The following is a 22,320-nucleotide window of genomic DNA, read 5'->3' on the forward strand; positions in this document are numbered from 1 at the left end:
AGTGATTGGTGTCAGAAATGTGTTTTTTTGGACGACTAGTCGGAAAAAAAGTATTTCCATTATAAGAATTTCCGATGACCAACGACAAACTTTTTCTCTGGAAAAAAGTTTTTCGATGGCAGAATACTTTTCCAACAACATTTGACCCTTACTAATAACATTTCCTTTGTAGTGAATGAGTATATTATCTGATATTTTTATGACAAGAAACCTCGCCAACCACAATTTTACCCTTTAAATTTCACCCCTCCTCAACAATTGGCTTCAGGGCTGGAAACCGATTCAAACTACGGACGTCATAATTTGCAGCTCTTTCACGCTATCATTAATCAATAGTATTTCTTCGTTTAACAGAAAAATCTTACATCCTTATATTTTTCCATTTCCATTAATGCTATGAGTGAAAGTGTGGAAGAAAAAGGCCTAAACCGAACTTCCAGATATAATCAGAAGTCTTTGATTATAGTGATAGCTAGGTGCTGTTTCAGTTGCACAAGGTACTTAATTTGCCTGCCTTAATCTTATCCTTTTGAAATAGGGTTCGTGTTGCTATCAGCTAAAAGAAGAAAAGATAAATCTGCTAATGGTCAACTATATATACACTCAGATATAGGAAAGCGACACTCTAGATACACACACACGCACACAGAGGATTTACGTGCTGTCAACAATTGTAGTCCCCAAGTCTTGAATTTCAAAATAAATGGATCACATGGATGCTCACAGCCTCACTGTTTTGCTTTAAACCGGTCTAAAACAGCGTTTGCGAGATGCTGGGAAAGTTTTTCGATTACTTGGTACATATTCAAATTTGATAAAGTCATCATCAACAGTTGGTCTGCAATACAAAGATCAAGTCCATGTTAGCTGTAGAAAGGCAATGAACTTTAAAATTAAATCGTCCATACACAATACAGGCATTACCTATTGGTACCGGTGTTTTGGACATCTTTCGGAGGAGCACGAAGACCACTTGCATGAGAACCAGACGAGGAAAATCTAAATGATGATATTACTGATACATATCTTTCCATTGATTTCTCCGCTATATCTGAATAACGGCCTAAAGGGGAAAAATATTGGATCCGAATTTTCCTTCTTTATTTGTGTCTGTAATTGTTTTGTTCAGGCTAGATGCACAGGAACCTACATTGAAGAAACAAAAAACATATTTGCTCAAATGAAAGATTCAATACGATATAAGATTAATAAGCTTGGCATTAGCATGGATCAGTAAGTGAACAAGAGTGCTCTACTATTTTTTCTGAGTTTCAAGTAACACTTAACCATCATCTGGAAGGGATGCACTGAAACACAGTTGTTTTAGTTTCACATTTTCCTGAAGTAGTTAACATTAGTGTTATACGAAAAACAATCACAAACACTAACGTTATATGCATAAAATCAAAAGAGAGAAAAACGCCTACCATTTAAACGTTGTCATGTGGGGAGGTTGTCCTTTTCGCAACTTTGCCTTTAAAATAGCTATTCTCAAACCGAGCACTCTCAGGAACTGCATCCTCGTGCATAACAATCGCAAGATCATCCTTCCGCAATTGCTTTCCTTGTTTATCTTCCGGATTGTGTTCATTGATCGACTTATCCTTGAAATAAGAACTTACAATGACCATTCTGTGCTCCATTCTTGTCTTACCACCCTCAACTGTGTCTGCCCCGGGGCATTCTTACATTCACGCTCCCTATGCAGCGTTAGACAAGGCTTATGAATAGAATATGTCTGAATTGTAGCAACAATGTATTTTCTGGACTTCGTCTCATGCAAACCATGTCTTTCAATGTCAGGAACATAAATTCAAGTGAGTTGCAACTATTAGTAACCAGAAAACTAAAACTGGATCCATGAAGTTATCAAGGGGAAACGATATCTTTACCATGATTTTGAGATTCTAATAAATCAGGGACATCAGTGTCGAGGTCATCTTATACCTAGAGAAGACAGAGATAATTTATAAAGTGTAACGACAGTTGATTAATAAGTGATGTTCGATTAAAATTTATCATATCACACACATTTATGAAACTCACTGACCACTAGGAGGTTCATTTCCCATGTTGTCAGAGTTAACAAGGGATGACTTTGAGCAGTTTGTTTTACACGGAACATCATCCGCAGAGGAATTTTCACTGGGACTGAAAGAAGAATCATCAACTGGACTTGGAGAATCAGGTGAGTTCCGTGGAGCCTGAATTTTGTCTTTTGCTTCAAGAGCGGTAAAGCCTTTAGTTGTCAAGGAAAAACTACAGAACTTAATAGCTCAAGCACAATATAAGCTACAAAAATGCAATACTGTGAACATTATTTTATACTGAATTTTTAGCACAATATGTTGAATTAAACCTAGGTAATGTAATCAAGCTTAAGAAAAAGGGGATTCAAAGGACACAAAAATATATTGTCAGGAGGTTATTCTGCACAGGCAAATCTTGCCTTTCATTTGTCCTTCCAAGATTGACATTTTTAGGTTGGTAAGTTCTGGCGGCACTAACGTTCTCTTCCTGTTCATGCCAAGTGGAAAGAAGAAAATTTACTTTAGTCTCGGGCTAAATTAACACACTCCAAGTCTCCAAGACAGATGTAAACAGAATTGAAGAAAATCAATCGGACAAAATTAATCCTTACGGAAATCGCACAGGGGATACCTAGAATTTCATTTTGGTAAATGGATCAATATCACCTTCTGCTATACCTTTAGCTATATGTTGTGGTACTGATGTATCTCAGGTTAAGCCACAATTTATGTACTGAAAATAATAGGAGGAGCAAGGAAGTAACGAAACAAAAAAAAAAAAACGTAATGAGATGGTTAACTGAGATTAAGGATATAGTCCTAAGAAGTCGAAATCATCCACAACATCATTAGACATATCAGACAAGTATACAATATCTTGAGAAACGGAACGATGAACCCGTTGATGCTGGAAGGTCAAAATTGCTTTCTTGAATGATTCTTCAAATAGGGGAGGAACCGAAGCAGTACTGTACTTCGTGTGCTTAATTACCTGAAAATCAGACAGTCATCAGTTACTTTACAACAAAATTATTCAAATGATGTCGGTCTGTTTTCCAAAATTTATAGAATGCATGAATAATAAACTTCACCTTGTCATAACTTGTGAACTTTTTAACAAGGATGTGAGCCCCTTTCAGTCCCATTCCAGGCAACGACTTTAAATAGTCATAACCACTCAGAATACACATCACTAGAAGCATCTGTTTTGTGAATCCTGAAAAAGTCAAGTGCTTGTTCCTATGTAGCATGGAATATTGAAACTCAACACCTTGCCCAAATTTGTCCATTTTAAAGATAATCTGGAATACAGAAAGAATTATAATATCACACAGATAGAAGTTTCTAATAGTAAGAAAGAAGTGGTCTGTGCTATACAGATAACTAACCCTGGGTCAGATGAATGGTATAAGATCTGAATCCTCAGTGATAACTGCTGACCTACCTGCTTGCTGACAGCCAAGAACGTCATTTGAGCATCTGCCTCTTAAGGAGCCACCACATGACATACATTCTCTTGCTTGAACACCTTCAAGGAGCAACAATATCAACAAGAGAGGAGACAAAATTCTTAGAACTAAGGATAAAGTTAAATCCCTATGAAGATTTGATACTCTAAAGAGATAGTGATCTTTAACCCAAAAGTACCTACTTTTTTACCGGGATTAGTTCACGTGCAATTGAAGGTGAAATGTCAACATGCAGCTTTTGTGAAGCCAAGAGTAAGCATCCACTGCCACGCAAGTGCCCTTCAAGTCCTTAATGTGGATTGGCACCGTTATCGATCTCAACAGCGGCTGAAGCCCTTGAATCCCCATCTTCTCCCTTCTCAATGTCGCAGGCTAGCTATGAGTTTTGTTCAAATGACTTCATCTACCAATTGGAGAGAGCGTTAGGAGAACGAACATGGCGGGTATGGGTGGGTTCGAGAAACCGAGAAACCGAAAACTGAAAAAAACTAGATTGAAAATCGAACCCAGGCTGAAAAAACAAATCTGAAGCTGTTAAATCAAACCGAACCGAATCTGGTTGGTTCGGTTCGGTTTCTAGGGTTCGGAAACCAAACCGAACCAAACCAAACCAAAGTGTTGTCAAAACGACGTCGTTTTATAATTAATTATAAATTAATGGTTTTATTAGTAGAAACAACGTCGTTTGTTCTCCTTTCAATCTGAAAGACTTGCGTTTGTATTGGTAACCCAAAACATCGATCCCTCTATAGTCTCTAGACCCTCTCCTTCCCAGTTCCCAGCCTTCACCGCTTCACACATTCTCTCTCAACTCAATCAGTCTTCGTCTTCTTCCTTCCCAGTGACCTACAACCCGTCTCACTTTCAGTTAGTCAGTCTCTCACATCTTGCTGATTTGCAAGTGTCGCCGTCTCACTCTCAGTCTCTCACCTCCGTGACCTGTGACTTCTCTCACCGTTTCGAGTCTCGACCCACAATACTTCCTTTGCAAGGTTAGTCTCATGGTAATTTCTCTCATGTTCTAAAGATTTTCTTTTCAATTTCATGGGTACTGCAGCTTTTCAATTTCATGAGTTATGCGATTTTCTTTTATTTTTAGTGGTTTTTGTTGTTCCTATGATAATAATGCTTACTACTGTTGTTGTCAATTAGAAGAATATGATTGAAATGCTATCATTACCGTTTCGACTTTCAATCATCAATCTTTTGACCACAAAGTGTTTGCTTACAATGCTCTCATTGCTGAAGTTATGATCTAAGATGCATGAATGACACTATAAGTATAAGGAGGCAGATTTTCTACCCTCTTGTTTGGGTGCCCTTCTCATCTCCTTCTATTTGTGTGGTCACGGTTAAGCCACATCAACATTTTATATTCATATTACTTTTTGTCTTATTATCTCTATAAAAAAATCAATATAAAATGTTGACGTGACTTAACCGTGACCGCACAAAATAAGAGAGGATGGAAAGGGCACCCAAACAGGAGGGCAGATAATCTGCCTCCTAAGTATAATATACTGAGGAGGTGTTTGACAGATAATGATTGGTTGTTTATAGTGTCGAGATATGAGGGCTCAAGTGGTACATATTGGATCAAGATCCTCTCCTAATCTAAGGATGAGGATCCTCCTGACCAAGGAGTGTGGGCCGTTGGATGAAAATTTTCATCTAATGGCTACAAACAGGAGGGTCCCTTTAAAGTTATAATAATTATAACAGTTAGATTTTCATCCAACGGCCTACATTCCTTGGTTAGGAGGATCCTCATCCTTAGATCAGGAGAGGATCCTGATCCGTACATATTTGTTTGCTGATCTGTTGGTTGCGTCTAGATGGATTAGTAGCTCATTTAATTGATATTTATCAAAGTGTGGATTTTTCTATCCTTTTTTGTTGCTTCTCTCGTCCCTAAGATCACTTTTGTATCAAAAGAATGCTTGTTACAATCAATTTTGTTCAAATAACTTTTACATATTTGGTTAAAAGTACAATTTGTAGGTTTGATTCTTAAACATAATTTTTAGGGACATTTTCTTGATCACTGACATATTCTTGGTCTTATTGTCATGTACAGTTTTATGTTAGGTAATTGGTGTATGGGAAAGCTTTATGAGTAATGATTTTTTTTGTTCCCTAATTGAATCTTATTATATGTTTTATATCTTAATTAAACTCAATGAAGTGTGGAAGACTTGAAGTGTGATGGTTATTTTAAGTTTGGACTTTTTGAAGACTTAAACTTTGATGTTTATTTTAAGTTTGGACTTTGGAAGACTTGATTGATGATTCTAGTTGAACTTTAAATGTTTATTTTCATTGTCTTTGATTCTAGTTGGAATGCTTATGTTGGAGATGTTAAAATTTTAGATTTCAAATTTTTTTCATTTTTCAAAATAAATAAATAAATAAAACCGAAACCAAACCAAAATCGAATCAGAAAAAATCAAACCGAACCCAAAAAAAAGAACCAAACTGATTTGAATCAAACCCAGCTCTAATGGCGGGAAACATTTTGGAATAGGTAACGATAGATAGAGACGCCATCTATTTAATTCATATTTTTTAAATTATACGAATATGATGTAATTATTAATGTTATAGTTAAATTGTTTTAATATTGATTAACGTGTATATTTTTTTATTGGTGACATATACATGATTTGTAAATTTTGTCTAAAAAACTTAGTCTACCTAGTATTATCCTCTAAAAAACTTAGTTTACCTAGTATTTTTCAATATTATCGGATCACAAAGTAGTATAATACATATCATTATATAAGTGTAAGGTCACTTAAAAATAAAACTCCTCATGCTTGTGTAATGATAAAGAGTACACCACTCATGTTCAGACAGAATAAAAAATTTCTCGTTTGGTACAAGTAAACTGTGGCTTGTTTGGCGGGGAGGAGTTTTGTGTTGGGTCATGGGAGGTTTAATTAATTAAAATAAAATTGGTTTTAAAAAACAAAAAAAAAAAAAATTTAGTATTTCAATGGTAAAGGACAAAAAGGTATGGTCAATCTCTCAGACTTTTGAGAAATTGAATAGCAGCCCAATATTGTAGTCCAGGAAATTAGCCCAATGGTAGCTCAAATCGATACCAGCAGCCTGCTTAGTGCATTATTGATTAAAAAAAGTCATTACACTAGTACATAGTGTATCCAACATTTGTACCCTTCTCTAAATTAGGTTCTCATTCTTTTTTTTTTTTTTCTAACTAATTGAGACTTTATTTTTTTTTTTTCATTTTTTATCAAGGTCCCTTCACTTTTCTCCATGTTATTATTTAAACATTAAATTATTTACAAGTCATCATATGTCAATTTATAATTTTAAAAATAAAAAATTTATTAATCATTTCCAAATATATTTTTTTAGTATATTTTTCATATATTTCGATTTATAATTTGTACCCCATTTTTAAATTTGTATTAATATTCTTTTAAGTTTTGATTTGTACCCATAATTTTTTAATTTAATATGTATAATTTGTACCCATATATATATATTTTTTTTTTGTGAATGTAGCCATGCTAATTATATGTATTTATTTTATTGTTTTAAATATATCAATATTTATTTCTTAAAATATATTAATAATTACGTGGGTTACATTATTTTTTTATATATTAAAACTATGTGAAAAATCATATTACTCTATTATTAATTTTTAAGTAATTGTTATATTGTAAAATATTATTTGAATTCGTTTAAATTTTATAATTTGTGGGACATTGAATGTATAAATGCAGGAGTTAAATTCCTTACATAATGTTAGGGACCTTGATCAAATTATTGAAACAAATAAGGTTTCATTCTAATAATTTAGTTAACTAGGGACTGGAACCAAAATGACCCTATCAAACATGATAGAGTTTTTTTGTTCACGCACTCATTTTCTCATCTGCACATTCTGTTTATTTATATACTCCGTGACTCTCATTTGTTTATCTAATTTACTGACCGATAATAAATAATAATGTGTCGTGTGAGAAAATGTGTTTGTAAAAATTCACTTTTGTGTTTGTTAAAAAAAAAAAAAAAAATATATATATATATATATATATATATATATATATTGAGGGATTCATTAATATTTAATAGCACTGAAAAACATTCATCATGCACACATCTCTTTTCTTTCATCCTTTTTAGTTGGTATAATTATCCCCTTAATTATCAATTCTGTCGTTATTTTTCTGTTAATTTCTCACGTGTGGTACACTTGACCAACTTTTAAGAGCATATGCATCAATAAAACGCTAACTTCAGAAGGAGAACTAGTAAATACTCGAAACTCGGATAATTGAATTATGAGAAACAAGTAAAAGCAGTAATACAAACTTAACATGCAATAAGTTCACAACTCACGAGCATTGCTAAATCTTTGCTTTTATTTTTTATGGAATAAAGTACATGCGACAATTTGAATGGAAATTTTTTGAAATGTTATACGAATATATAGACTTTTATTAATTTTTCATATGAATTAAAATTTTAAGCGATTATCATACTAACTTTCTGAAATCATTACTTTGTCATCTCACCGTAACTCTGTTACGTTTTCCATCCAAGATAAGTCATGTGCCTTGCACATAACTTGTGTTCAAGGTTATTTCAACATAATGAATACCATCCAACTTTACCATAGATTGGAGGGCCAATGAATCTATATTTTGGGTCATCTTCAGTCCGAAACACATTGAAGTGATGGCTCGTTCTCCTTTTTCGAACAACAAACCCTCATATCATCGTATACCAGATCAACCCCTTTTTGTATTTTGTTCTAGAAATCCTAGATTTATTTTTATCGAAGGGGGAGTGAGGTGTTGAAATGACCGAAATAACCTTGGATACAAGTCATGTGCAAGACACATGAACTTTTTGGATGTAAAACTTAACGAAGTTAGGGTGAGATGACAAATTAATGTTCGGAAAGTTGATATGACAAATCACTTAAGATTTTAGTTCATATGACAAATTGAAAAATGTGCATAAGTTCATATGACATTTAAAAAAAATTCTAATTTGAAAAGCTTTTGTATTTTGATGGTATGAAACATGCACATGACCGACAACATTTACACCTTTAATTGTTATTTTATTTAGCAAATCATTAATGAAAATCATATCTCTTGGCTTAAACAAAGAGTGAAATAAGAACATAGGATCCATGCCAACAAGTAAAACATGCCGACCTTGGCCAAATGAAACCTGCATCAGTGCTTTGTTGTGTCCATCTGTATGTTCATGTCCTATGTAATGATTCACCTCGTATGCAAGATTCGTTTAATATAATATGAAATGATAGGTTTTTATAAAAACAAGAGGACTAGCTACGGTTCAAACATTTGTCAGTTGCAAATAATGAGAAGCAATAATTGAAATTATATACATGAAATAATAGATCCTTCTAGTGTATTAAAAATAAGGAAAAAAATCCGGAGATGGTGGATCCTATGAAATGATTTCAAATCAAGACATGGAGAGATTTTTCAGTGTGCAAGAAACATGGCTAGGTACACCAAATGTAATAATACAAGTAGTTGAATACTTAAAAAAATTCAACTATATTTGTACTATGACACTTGATGTACAAGACCGTACTCCCAACACACTAAAAAATTTCTCCAAGATATGATCAATAACGAGTACACTTGTCCTCCTTTGGACCCTTCATTGAGCTTTAGCTTTAAGTGAGAAAGTTTTATGAGCATTTTAAATTCACATGAGAAATTAGTTGAAATAATAGGTGATTTTATGTACGTCATCGGAAAAATTAAAAAATCCTGAATTGATGGATACTATAATGATTTCAAATCAAGCCATGATCAATAACGAGCGAACTTGCACTCATTTGGATCCCTGATCTTATTATCTTTCACTAAGAATATTTTATGAATGAGAAATGATTTTCACTCTTATCTTTTACATCACTTTATTTATTATTTCTGATTTTCTTTTGATTTATTCAATTTTACAATTATAGGAAATGAACGAACAAATGTCATTTTTCAATCTATTTTGATGTATTTTTGTTATAGAAATATGGCTTATTTGTTGAAGATGAAAATGGGCAATACTGGTGAAGTGCCGCTCTTATAGGAAATGGCGACCTTTGCATCGGAGCGGAACCATTGTAGTTCTTTATGAGAGGGGTCGCACAAAAAACCTGGTCGACCGCCTCTTCCAGCTTTTTCTTTCACTAGCTGGCACTTTTTCTCTCATATAAAGTATATATGTTTAGGGACCAACTTCAGGAGGAATGAGGTATGAAATATCCATTTTAAGGACTTGATAAAGTGTACATTTGGAGAAGAAATTTTGAGGGAGATCACATGTAGTAGTTTGTTGTCCCACTCTATAAAGCCGACCACAAATGAACATTTCTGCATATTCCAATATTCTTTCGGATGTTTAATTTAATATGTCAAAGAATGCATGAGGGCACAGTCACTGCAACGCATACATGAACGTGTATGCAAGTGACAAGCAGCCAACAGGCAACGGTACTGGAAGTTTCCATTGGCTCTGAAAAATCTATAAAAATCTCAACCAACGATGATTTTGACCTTTCCTAGTTGTATCACTCCCATTTCAATATTATATGTCAAGACATCACTCCCATCTCAATATTATATGTCGAGAGAATCTTGAGTGAGGTGCCACGTATGTGGTCAGGCTTGTGCTAACACTCAATACAAAGCTGTAAGGCTGCCAGTGCCAGAGGTGGAACAGATGAGTTCTGATGAACCAAAACACATGTGTTGTGTTTGTGTGTGGCTGCAAGGTGGAAGGAACCAATCATTTTAAGTGACGAAAGTTCTACCAATAGGTGGTGAAAGAACTAATAATTAATTGCAAAGTTAGTTATAATTTGCATTGTACTTGGAGAACTATTGGTTTCCAATTTTTATAGGCTCCATTTTATTTTTAGTTTTTATTATTTGATTTAGAGACATAGGAAAAATATAAAGGCGAAAATATGAAAGAATAATGATCACTGATTGAGGGAGGAGGAAGAAATGAAGGAAATTTTTAGGAAAAAAGATTTAAAATTACTTTAAGTTTTTATTTTGTGTATCTTTTCACATAAATCTTTATCACTCTCCTTCCACCATCACTTCTCCACCATTATTTATCCATCCCATCTCTCACACACTTCAATCTCTATCTCTATCTATATCACAAATAATAAAACTCAAAACCTAAAAATGGAATTGAAACCAAACATATGCCCTAATTATATTTTCCATAAATTTTCAAGTTTAGCATGCAAATATATAGTTCGATATCGTTTGCTTCACAAAAGATTTATATGGAAACATATAGGAATGCAAGACAAACAGATATTTGTTATGAGTTTGATTCACAGTTGTGTTTCCAATGTTTAGCGTACCGTCGCTTTTTTTTGGGTGTGCGGTTGCAAAATAGCATATTTATAAACATTTTCTCATTTGTGAAACCACATCACATAAAAATATAAAAAAAGATGGTGGTAAGTTAGACATGCTCGCAATCTATATGTAACAACTAACAAGTATATCTATAAATAGCTTCCCCCTTTGGACCATTAATGTACACAGCCATAATAGAAGAGAAAGACAGAGAGAGCTTCTGCTTGGTGAATACAAGCATTTTCCTGAGCAGTTCTTTTGATAATCGATAGGTCGATATGTTGACAATTGGATTGTCTTCTGTTTATCTATGGTGCAGTACTGCAGCCGGCATTGCCGGTATACCTTCTTCGTTTTTACACTACATCTATTTCTGTGTGCGCGCGCGTATATGTATTTTGTGCATATATATGTATATATATTTGCTTATAACTTCTTCCATGCATTGATAAGCTTTAGATACATGCATGTTTCTGCTTCATGAAGCACAACCATGCATGAAATTTTTTGAATGACTTCATATCATCCTGTTGCGGATCAAGAACTTTACCTTGATTTAATTGTTCATTTAAGGTGAAAATTCACAAGTAGTATGGCCTTGCTTAATATTCTTGAATCTATAAAAAAATATTCAAGTTGTCATATTCACATATATCTTGCACAAAAGAAACGCCTGAGATTTGACATATGTATATTATATGGTTTTTATGACGTCTACTTCTTCAGACGTGGGGATCAAAATTGAGAAAACCTGGTTTTGATAACTTAAGAAACAATGTGAAACTCTTCAAAACAATCTGAGACATTTATTTATTAATTGTGCATGTATGTATTGTGAATATGATACAAGGCCCCATGCCTTGATACAATCATATGCCCTCAATTTTACTGTACAGGACAAGCTTTTTCTATGATCGGTTAATCTTCAGTTGTACATAGACTTGTCAATGCATTTTATTTTTATTCAAACCTGATCCCGATTTGATGATAATCCATTATGATCCGAAGTCAATAACCCATTACCTTAACAAATCAAGTATGAATTAGAGCTAATAGTAATTTGATCCAAGTTAGTATATATAATTTGTCAATTATTTGTTTTATTACTGTATATAAATGTCATTTGAAGGAGGTCTTTTTCTGGTAGAATATAATCATTTTTTCAACTTCTTGTATGAAAAATAAAGTATATTATTGGTAAAAAAAAACCCTTTGCCGATCAAAGGAAATGTGTATAAAAAGTGTGATCGATGGGGTAGATATGCAAATTTGACAAACAAAAAAAAACGATTAGACATGCAAGAAACATTCTAACACTCATCTCTGTCAACTGCAGGCAATATCTGTGCAATTTCATTATATCTGTCCCCAATGTAAGTTGTTTATAAAGTTATGAGAAGAATAGGAATTCATGAAAATTTTCGCTTCCTACTGACTTTTGAATCCTTTATGTTCTTTCAGGCCAACATTTAAGAGAATTATCACAAACAGGTCAACAGAACAATTCTCAGGATTGCCTTACATATACGGCCTTTTGAATTGCTTGATATGCACATGGTATGGCCTGCCAATAGTGAAGAGTGGTATTATAATGGTGGCTACAGTTAATTCAATCGGAGCTGTTTTCCAGTTAGTCTACTTGATCATTTTCATTATGTACGCCGAAAAATCAATTAAGGTAATCATCTCTCCCAAATTCTACCTGCTCTTCTTAAGATCAAGTTCCCTTTTCAACTCTGCATGACTGACCAATTGTCGTTCTTTAAAATGCTTATTGTAGTTGAGGATATCAGGATTGCTCGGAACAGTTTCTGTTCTTTTTGCAGCCGTCGTCCTGGTGAGCTTAAGACTTTCGGGCCACGAGAGGGAACTGTTCGTTGGATATATATGTGCATTTTCAGTAGTTTCAGTGTATGCTTCGCCATTGTTTATCATCGTAAGTTCGCATGGAATCATAATTATATTCTCCCTCAGGTTGCTGTGCAATTTCTTCTCATTGATGTCGTTTCACATATACCTTTTTTCAGAATTTGGTGATCAAAACAAGGAGTGTTGAGTTCATGCCATTTAATCTTTCTCTTGCAACTTTTTTGGTGAGTTTCTCTTTCTGTGCATACGGAGCGTTGCAGGGCGCCCCTTTTGTCTATGTAAGTATTCTTTTTCCTTGAGCGACTTTCAGAAGTTATATTATCACTCTAAGCAGTAACAACATCACAATTGTATAACTCATCAACTTGTGTTTATTATTTTTCATGCAGATCCCAAACGGTCTTGGAACAATTTTAGGGTTTGTCCAGTTGGTTCTGTACTCCTACTACTGCAGAATATCTGGAGATGATGACTCAAGAGAACCATTGCTTGTTTAATTTCGGATGCGTCGTGAACGAACTTACTGGACCAGTTTAAACTCAATGCAGTAAAATCAAAGCCCAAGGTCATAAAATGTTGTAGTGAAGGGTATGGAGTTTCTACGTGATGCAGTATAGCATCTCACTCGTCTATCAACAAAAAAGATCTCAAGAGGGTAATATCAGCCCTAGGTCAACTGTTGGATTATTTCCACAATTAGCACTGTTTATCTTCGCATATCTTCTCTTAATTAGTTGTTGTTATTATTTACTTAATTAGGAAATTATTGTAACAGTCTAGGGTTGTCACCATCGATAAGCATTAGCCTTGTAACTCATTAATCAGTTTTCTTTCTGTGCCCAGCCCGTTCGATCTTGTCAACTTTGTCCCGCTCATTCTTGCATAATTCACGCTCCCCTTGCATTGGTATATAAACTAGTAATAATGTTATTCATACTATGTTTTTTTATCATATTTTCATACTATCTTAGGTAGCACTTAATGTGAACAGCCACATCATTTGAATTAATCAAAATTTTAAATTTATTTCATTATTTAATAAACTAATAATTAAGAAAAACTGGTTAATTAAATGATGATTGTGATATACGAGGTGTCTTTCTACTTCCTTTCCTTGGGTTTTGTAAATTTTTCAAATAATGTGGCTGTCCGCATCAGATGCCACCTAAGATGGTATAGAAATGTGGTATAAAAATATGGTATGAATAGCATTACTCAGGAATTATTGATTAATTATTGAATAACAGTATCAAGTTTGCATGTGAATTCGCTCTTTCAAGCTATTTTTCATCTAATATTATAGTACCATTAAATAAATTACAATTCAAATTTTCAACAATCCTCCACCTGAATTCAAAATTAAGAATGGGTGCTTCTATTAACACCTCATGATCTTATGAATACACCCTTACTTCAAAATTATCTTCTAAAATTCCAATTTTAGCCCTTTTATTTGTTGAAGACATCCCACCTTTTTACAATAGTTAACAAATGGAAAGCTTCCAACCTGCTCACCCGCCGCCACCTTCTTCGTCAGTGTCGTCGACCAATGATAGTCACCTTCTTCCCGCCGTTCTCTCTCTAGAATTATCACTTCTGCTAATTTTGCAAGACATGGAATACCATAAAATCAAAAATTTTAATGCCGAAATCAGCCTAGTCAGGGATACCTATGGGTGGGATAAATCTGGAAAAATGCTACTTGCAGAGAAGCAATCCTTCCGTAGTCAACTAGGAATTGACTTTCGATGAGTTTAATTGTAAGTCGGCATATGTTTTGGTATACTTAAGGTGTCACCATGGTGGGTGGTTGTTGAGGAGTAGTATGGTGAAGAAGGTGGTGCTAATTTTGTTTGTTTACTTTTTATCTAATTTAAATAAGGGTAAAACAGGAAGTCCAAACCAAATAAAAAAGGGGTACTTTGGATGCAGTCCCTTACTACCAATGTTCTTTGATTGAAACCTTGGTGGTTTTTAGTTTTTGATCGAAGTCCCTGACATTAATGTAATAATGTATTTCTATGTAGGTTATTATATTTTTAAATTAAAAATGAATTTTGTAGTTATTTATATTAATGAGATTTTAAATAAAACCCATATTTATGGGATTAAAAATATTAAAGATGAATTATGCTCTCCAATATATTATGTGTGTATATATATACACACACATGGGTACGTTCATCAAAACTAACCAAAAAATTACTGTACCAAAGCATGGGTACATTTTCAAAAGCACCAAAAAAAAAAAAAAAAAAAAATATTAGCCTTAATAACATTATTAAATGTACCCATATAAGTTTAACAAATAATTAGATCTACTAGGTTGACTAAGGGCAATGCCAATTTCTATTGTCACAACTCAAAGTCAATATGTCAATTAGTACTACAGTTTAGTGATATTCTTCTTTACTTGTAAGTGAGAGATCGGTTTGATTTTCGCCAAATGCAAATTTGAACCACATTATTGCTGGCCTATTATGAAGCTAAACACATCTCCTCCCCTTTAGTGTACATAATATTGTTTGTTTCCACAAAAAAAAAAAAAAAAAAAAAATCTCAAAGTCAATATCACCGTCACAACTAAAATGGTTTAGGGGAATAATTACATGTTTTGTTGTTAAAAAAAAAAAAAAAAAAAACAAAGAATATTAAAATAAAAATGGTAAAAGTCAATAAAATTTGCCTTTACGTAAGCAGTTGTCATTTCTTTGACCAATCCATGCAAACACAAAAATTTTGCAAAACATAAAAATGGCTAAAAAAAATGATGTGCTAAAAAGACTTATGATGCACAAATTTTGGTCAACTTTTCTAAGGTCAAACACCCACTCGACTTTAAAGTGGAGAGATATTTTATGTGCTCAGAACACATAACAGTATGTCATATATTTATTATACAAATGAAGAAATTATTTTTTTCAAGTGTTCCTCAGAGCACCAAGAATTCAAAGCTTTTCAGACAATGTACATCGGGAATTTGGTTGCCTTTCTTCTCCGATTAGAAGGAAAAAAAAAAAAAAAAACTGACACAGTGAGAGATGCCAATAGTTTAAAGGGGAAAAAACTAGCGTTATTAATCAATTTTTCCATTTTTTGTGATATATCAAAACTGCCTTCGGACCTAATGAGTCCGGCCCATTAGGTTCCACCAACTAATGCTCAATCATGAAAAATGATCGATTTGATTATGGCCTTGATGGGAAACCAATTTCCAAGATGCTTCTTATCTTGGGGGAGGTCATTTTCATATTTTCATGGGACATATCTTGGGTCAACAATTTAAAATAAATTGACTTTCTCATTATGTATGAGTATCATATTAACTGGTTATTATGCATAAAAAATAACTTCATCAACGATTTCTACATACTCGTTTTTTCTTTTTTATCCTCATCTCTTGTTATGTCACTTGATTGTCTATTGCATTATTAAATGCAAATGCTAGAGAGTGCAACGGTAGAAGCTCACCCCTTCTAATTGTTTGACTGGAGTTGAACCATACTTGAAAAGTAGTCGAATTTCACGGTAACTCTAGAGAAACTTCTGTGACTTAAATAAGTTATTTTATTTCACACCGAATGCAGAGTTATTTTTCCATTGGACCTAGGATCCAAAGCGTGACAGGCAACATGCCTAAGCTCGCATAAGGGGTTGAAGGATAAATTTTTCAATATACCGAGAACACGGTCTAGTACACTTAGTGTCAAAATACAATTAGTCCAAAAAAAAAAAAAATTAAATTTTCAACCAATTATATTATTACATTTGTTGTACTTAAACGTGTCGACACATTGAAAAATCTCCTCACGTTCATATCAAGTTCATTCAAATATGTCTCTCGCAAGAAAGAGGGGTAGTTCAACGTCAAATATGACATCTTCCAATGGCAACGTTTACAGTAAAAAACTGCATTGCTGGTTTTGCGCTGGTCTTGGGTCCCTAAAGAAGCTAACTAGGCTGCTATGAGGAGGAAGCTCGTGGACAATTGGATTCAATGTAATCGCCCTTAGTTTCTGGGCAGACTTTTGCTTTTTCGCTGCTTTTGCCATGAATGGCTCGCGTCGGTAGCTTTTTATGTTCGCTTTGGCTTCATGCCTCTCTTGTTTCTATACGATCTGGTATATCAAATATTATAATATAAATAATTAAATATTTTAAAAAAAATTATAACTATTTGTATTATAATATTTAATTATAACTCACTTAATTCAGTGAGCCGCGATAGGCTTTGCCCCTTTTCGCCATGATGTGATGTTTCTTCCAATATAATATACTTTCTAGTCTGAGTACGAAAATTTTTCACATTCAAATTTTGGATTGTTTCCATCTTCCCATAATGGTTTTATCTTTACTCTTCAGATTGATGGGACAATTATCAACAAATATTAATAACTTCTTATAAAAGAATTTTCACCCACAATATAATAATGAAACATAATGAATTACAAGTGTTTATAAACCAAAGGTAAATAAGAGAATGAAAGAAAGAAAACGCTAACAAAATTAGTGATTGAAGCTTGCAAGATTTATTTAGGTTATCAGGTTAGCTTGTGAAGCAATGCAAACATTTTAACTTAGTTTTCATTCGAACACTAAAATTATATGATAATATTAAATTTTCGAACCCAACTTGCCAATTAACATCGATTATGCATTTAAGGTTACGAGTTCGATTTCTCATATTAATATAAAATTTTCAAACGCAAACTTTATCTGTGTATTCAATGTGATACATCATCAATAATAAGTTACCAACTTCATTTGCTTAGGTCATGTCCGTACGCATGTATAAAACATTTAAAACCGAAGTGAAGTTGGAAGCTTATCACCGATCATGTATCACATCTAGTACCGTAGGTAAAGAAACAATTAGGTCAAGTGAAAACAATTTGATATTCTACGTAATCTCCCAAGGAAAAAAGGAAGAAGTAGGGAAAAAAAGGAATTTTAAGAAGATTTTCTTAAGTAGAACTGGACTCTCTACCACTTAAGTAAGATTGTTTATAAACTTCTTGTTATATTATAATTTAACGTTAATTGAAAAAGAAGAATAAAGAAGTGTCTGGTACCATTCTTTGCAAATTATTAGAGACCAGTAAAGAAAAGCAATTATTGCGAATCATGTCAACGTAGCATGAAATGAGTCAGGCACTTTCAAGCACAGGCTTTTTTTCTATTACATTAAATGTCTTTACAGAAATTTTAAGAATACCGTCTTAAAAGTGAAACTATCTATAACTATTTATCATTTTGTGTTTCTTGCACAACTTTTATAATGTTAACATGAAAATTAACGTTAAACTTTAAAATGGCAGAATCTATAAAAGGTCATACTTTGAAGAATTCCTTTAGCATTTCTTTATCTTTATCGGCCAACTTAGAGAGACCAAGGAGGTTTTGAGAGCTCCATTTTTGCTGGGTATATATATGATATAGTAATATTGGACGAGAAGCTTTGATCAAGACCCCATGTGATGATTGCTTGTCGACCTACTCAATTTACCCGACCACAAAAAAGGCACTCAGCACACCCCAATAATTTATCGAAAGTTTAAATCTTTTGCACTTATTTTGTGTGTAACTCCTCTTGTTGATTGACACGTGTTAATAAATTTAACTCTCTTTAATTTTGTGATCATAAACTAACATGTGTTAATTAATGATAGAGATCACAGAAAGATCATATACACAAAATAGATACAGAAGATTTGATCTCCTCTATCGGATACTCAAATTGTTAGGTCACAGATTCAGACTATATAACACCTGTTAAACCTGATGAAAGTTCTATTAAAGAGTAGTGAAAGGACCAATGGCTGCAAAGTTTGAATTATATTACATAATTTGATGGTTGTAAGTTCTTACTACGACATTAATTACTCATCTGAGTTTTCCTCTCAACGTTATTTTATGATATGAATCAGACAATTTTTAAGAAATTATTTAAAAATCACGGTTGCAAAAAATCAAATCGAAAATCGTTTCATTTTCGTAAAAAGTTTTCATTGTTTGGAGGAAGTATTGTGTTTAGATGACTAGCCTTGGAAGTATTATACAAACTCATTGAAAAATCTCCAAAAGAGTTGGTAGTAAATAAATAACACATGGTCCCACATCTTTTGAGCCTCCCTTATGGACCCTAATGTACAAGGCTACAAAATAGATACAGAGAGAAGAGAGGGAGCTTCTGCTTGCTTGGTGTTTTGAATATATACATACATATTTTCTTATAACCTGGGTTCTGGTAATTGATAGATCAATGTTGTCAACTGAACTGTCTTCTGTTTATCAAAGTTTCTGCGATGGAGCCGGCGTTCTCGGTAACCTTCTTCATTTCTGCACCATATAATCTCTTTCTTTATGCTTCTTCCATTATATGCTTTGGTTAGATGCAGATTTCTGCTTGTCATGAAGCGCAGCTATGAATTCTTTTGAATGACATTATAATATATTGTCACGGATCGATAAGTTTACCTTGATTGAATTCTTAGTTTAAGGTGAAGAATTCATATGCCGTATGGTTTTGCTTAGTAATTTTGGAATCTGAATAGAAAATTCATATACCTTGCAGAACAGAAATGTCTGAGGTTGCAGGATATATTTATATGTTGTTTCAGATGCCTTATATGTAGACGTGTCAATGGATCGGATTTTGATCTGAATCCTATACAGTTAAGAGAGTCTCAACTTTTTATCTCAATTTCATGATCCGAATCAGATAACAAGTTGGCTTAACAAATCAATATGGATTACTGCAACCTGAAAAATTCTGCCAATTCACAAACAAGATGGTAGTTGTGCAAGAAACATTCTAACACCCATCTCTGTCAACTGCAGGGAATATCTTTGCCTTTGGGTTGTATCTGTCACCACTGTAAGTTGCTCAACAAAATTTTGCCAAAAATGAAGATTTATGAAATTTTTTTGCTTCCCACACAGATTGTTAATCTCTGTCATACTTTCCCACTGATTGTTAATCTTTGATGTTCTAATTCCAGGTCAACATTTAACAGAATTATTAGAAACAGGTCAACAGAACAATTTTCTGGAATGCCTTACATATATGGACTTTTGAATTGCTTGATATGTTGCTGGTATGGAATGCCTATAGTGAAGAGTGGTATTATACTGGTGGCTACAGTCAATTCAGTTGGGACTGTTTTCCAGTTAGTCTACTTGAGCATTTTCATTTCTTACGCCGAAAGAGCGGTTAAGGTAACCGTACCTTCATTTTTTCTTATTAAAACACCTTTTACCTTTGCATTACTGACAATGTGTTCTTTAAAATGTTTATTGCAGATGAGGATGTTGGGATTGTTAATTGCAGTTTTCGTTCTATTTGTGTCCATTGTCGTTGTCAGCTTAAGTCTTTTCGACTACAATGGGAGGCAATTATTTGTTGGATACTTGAGTATTGCTTCACTTATTTTCATGTATGGTTCGCCATTGATTGTCATAGTAAGTTTGTGCTGGATGATCCTCAATCAGATTGCTATTAGACTGTTGAATTTGTCCTCACTCATGTGGTTTCACACATACCCTTTTTTCAGAATTTGGTGATCAAAACAAAAAGCGTTGAGTTCATGCCATTTAATCTTTCTTTTGCCACTTTCTTAGTGAGTTTCTCCTTCACTACATATGGAGTGTTCAAGATGGACCCTTTTCTCTATGTAAGTACTGTGTTTCCTTCAATCCAAAATTTCAGCAGCTATATAATCTCAATCATCATAGCACCTATTTGTCAGTCTCATTTCTTGGTCTAAATTGCATCCTAAAACGTAGTTAAATCTCATTCACATCAAGCACCAATCAACCACATCACACTTGCATTACATAACCATTACGTTTATTTCTTGAATATTTTGGATGCAGATGCCAAATGGTATTGGAACAATGTTAGCCCTTGTACAGTTGGTTCTGTACTGCCGCTACAAAAATCCATCTGAAGAAGATGCGGAAGAAGAAGAAGAACCATTGCTAGCTACACATCCGTGACCGAATTTCCTTTGGAGAAATGCTTGGCCTTCAGTACAAAATTTACTTTGGAGAAATTCATCAATTTCTTCAAACTATACGCTGTTTGATATAAATTGTTACATTGAGAGAAGAGTATCAGATTTTGAAGGAATGTTTCTCATAAGGATGCAAATCCTTTTAATTCTTAGTGTGTAATATGTTATTTAAATATTTACCAAAGTTACTGCCTTCTTTTTTCTTGTCAAAGTGACATTTCCTTAGAGCTTAACTGGAAAATGAGGGTTCTCCTTCTGCTTAATAGACAATAGCAAGAATAGGCATCATGTACAGAGATATATATATTTTTTCAAATGGAGAAACATTAGGTGAGATTAGCTTAGCTCTTCAGCAATGGTCCTATGCGAGACACCTATCCTCCTATGAAGGGGTGAAGACCATTACACCTAGGAAGCCCCTACCACGCCCCTCGTACACCAAATTTATTGATAAAAATGAAAGTAAACGAAAAACATGCAGGCGGGGGACCATGCCGAGATCTGCAAGTACAAAAATCGCTAACGAAATGTCACGAGCATGAGCAGAGGCTATGAAATATGAAATTATAGACCACCAGTAATAAGCATAATTATTTGCCTCAAATGAAGCTAAAGCATCTGCAACCTGATTTCTTTCTCTATAAAAGTGTGTATACATATATCTTATTCGACAAAGTCACCAGAGATATACTAGGAAAGTAAATCTTATGTAACACTGGTATGTTAGGTAAGAGAATCTCCAACCGGCTCCGTAAATGAGCTCCCAAATAGAATTTAAGAATTTATTTCGAAAGAAAATCAACTACTTAAATGAATGCATAACGACTATATTGAAGTTTTCTTCGATGAAACATGCACCAGTATGAATTTAGAATGGCCATGTGAACTCATCACCGATCATGGCGGATGGCTCGGAACGTTTTGTGGTTTGGCATATATTCGTTGGCATCTGCAACTGGCAAATGTTTTGACCGGCTTGTTTCAATGAATATATACATTTCCACGTGCTTATTCCATGCCATTCTTAATTCGGTTGATTCCAATTCCTAATCACTCAATAGTTGATGCACACAATAACCTGAAAAGTAGATGAATATATAAATACGCATTATAATATTTTAAGTAATCATGTTTTAAATTATAAGTAAGGCAACCCGATTCTTCACGAGAAAGGAAAGAAAAAAAAGCACATAGATAAACAAATCGAAGACAAGACATCAAATACAAAATATATATTTTTCAATCATTTTCTTTTGTTACATATTTAAAAAGCACGTAATGTGAGAAGCGAAAAAATATGAGGAAGAAAAGAAAAAAGAGTTTATAGAAAAATCTAAACGGCTTAGAATCCAAGACAAGTTTACAAATAATATTCACTCTTAAAGTGTACTTAAGATACATTTAAAGCATCTCCAATAATGTAAATTTCTTGTACTTATAAAATGAAGAAATACATGATCATTTTTTTTAGCGACAATAACAACTATACTTTTAAATACAGAGATTGTGCTTCCTTGGATCGACATATATATATATG

General features: G+C 33.5%; 2 protein-coding genes and 1 pseudogene across 3 annotated transcripts; 2 read left to right on the plus strand and 1 right to left on the minus strand.

The window, feature by feature from the left end:
* Positions 1-610: 610 nt before the first annotated feature.
* LOC137723576 (exonuclease 1-like) lies at positions 611-3,847 on the minus strand (annotated as a pseudogene). The gene is made up of 12 exons (XR_015962018.1): positions 3,704-3,847; positions 3,419-3,558; positions 3,122-3,331; positions 2,847-3,021; positions 2,662-2,735; positions 2,406-2,517; positions 2,043-2,239; positions 1,893-1,947; positions 1,428-1,790; positions 1,288-1,339; positions 925-1,146; positions 611-838 (listed from the first exon to the last, which is right to left on the minus strand). The product of XR_015962018.1 is annotated as an exonuclease 1-like (transcript).
* A 7,260-nt stretch (positions 3,848-11,107) lies between these two features.
* Positions 11,108-13,610, plus strand: LOC137723710 (bidirectional sugar transporter SWEET2a-like). Its single transcript, XM_068462907.2, has 6 exons — positions 11,108-11,238; positions 12,236-12,272; positions 12,361-12,577; positions 12,680-12,835; positions 12,927-13,046; positions 13,158-13,610. The coding sequence occupies exons 1-6, from the start codon at positions 11,178-11,180 to the stop codon at positions 13,263-13,265; spliced, it is 699 nt and encodes a 232-aa protein (XP_068319008.1). The 5' UTR covers positions 11,108-11,177; the 3' UTR covers positions 13,266-13,610.
* Positions 13,611-18,928: 5,318 nt separating this feature from the next.
* LOC137727008 (bidirectional sugar transporter SWEET2a) lies at positions 18,929-20,978 on the plus strand. The gene is made up of 6 exons (XM_068465962.2): positions 18,929-19,091; positions 19,609-19,645; positions 19,770-19,986; positions 20,071-20,229; positions 20,322-20,441; positions 20,644-20,978. Exons 1-6 carry the CDS (start codon positions 19,031-19,033, stop codon positions 20,764-20,766), a joined length of 717 nt encoding a protein of 238 aa, XP_068322063.1. The 5' UTR covers positions 18,929-19,030; the 3' UTR covers positions 20,767-20,978.
* The last annotated feature ends 1,342 nt before the right edge of the window (positions 20,979-22,320 follow it).

This window comes from Pyrus communis, chromosome 5 (assembly GCF_041283825.1).
Source record: "Pyrus communis isolate YQ-2024b chromosome 5, ASM4128382v1, whole genome shotgun sequence".
Taxonomy (NCBI): domain Eukaryota; kingdom Viridiplantae; phylum Streptophyta; class Magnoliopsida; order Rosales; family Rosaceae; genus Pyrus; species Pyrus communis.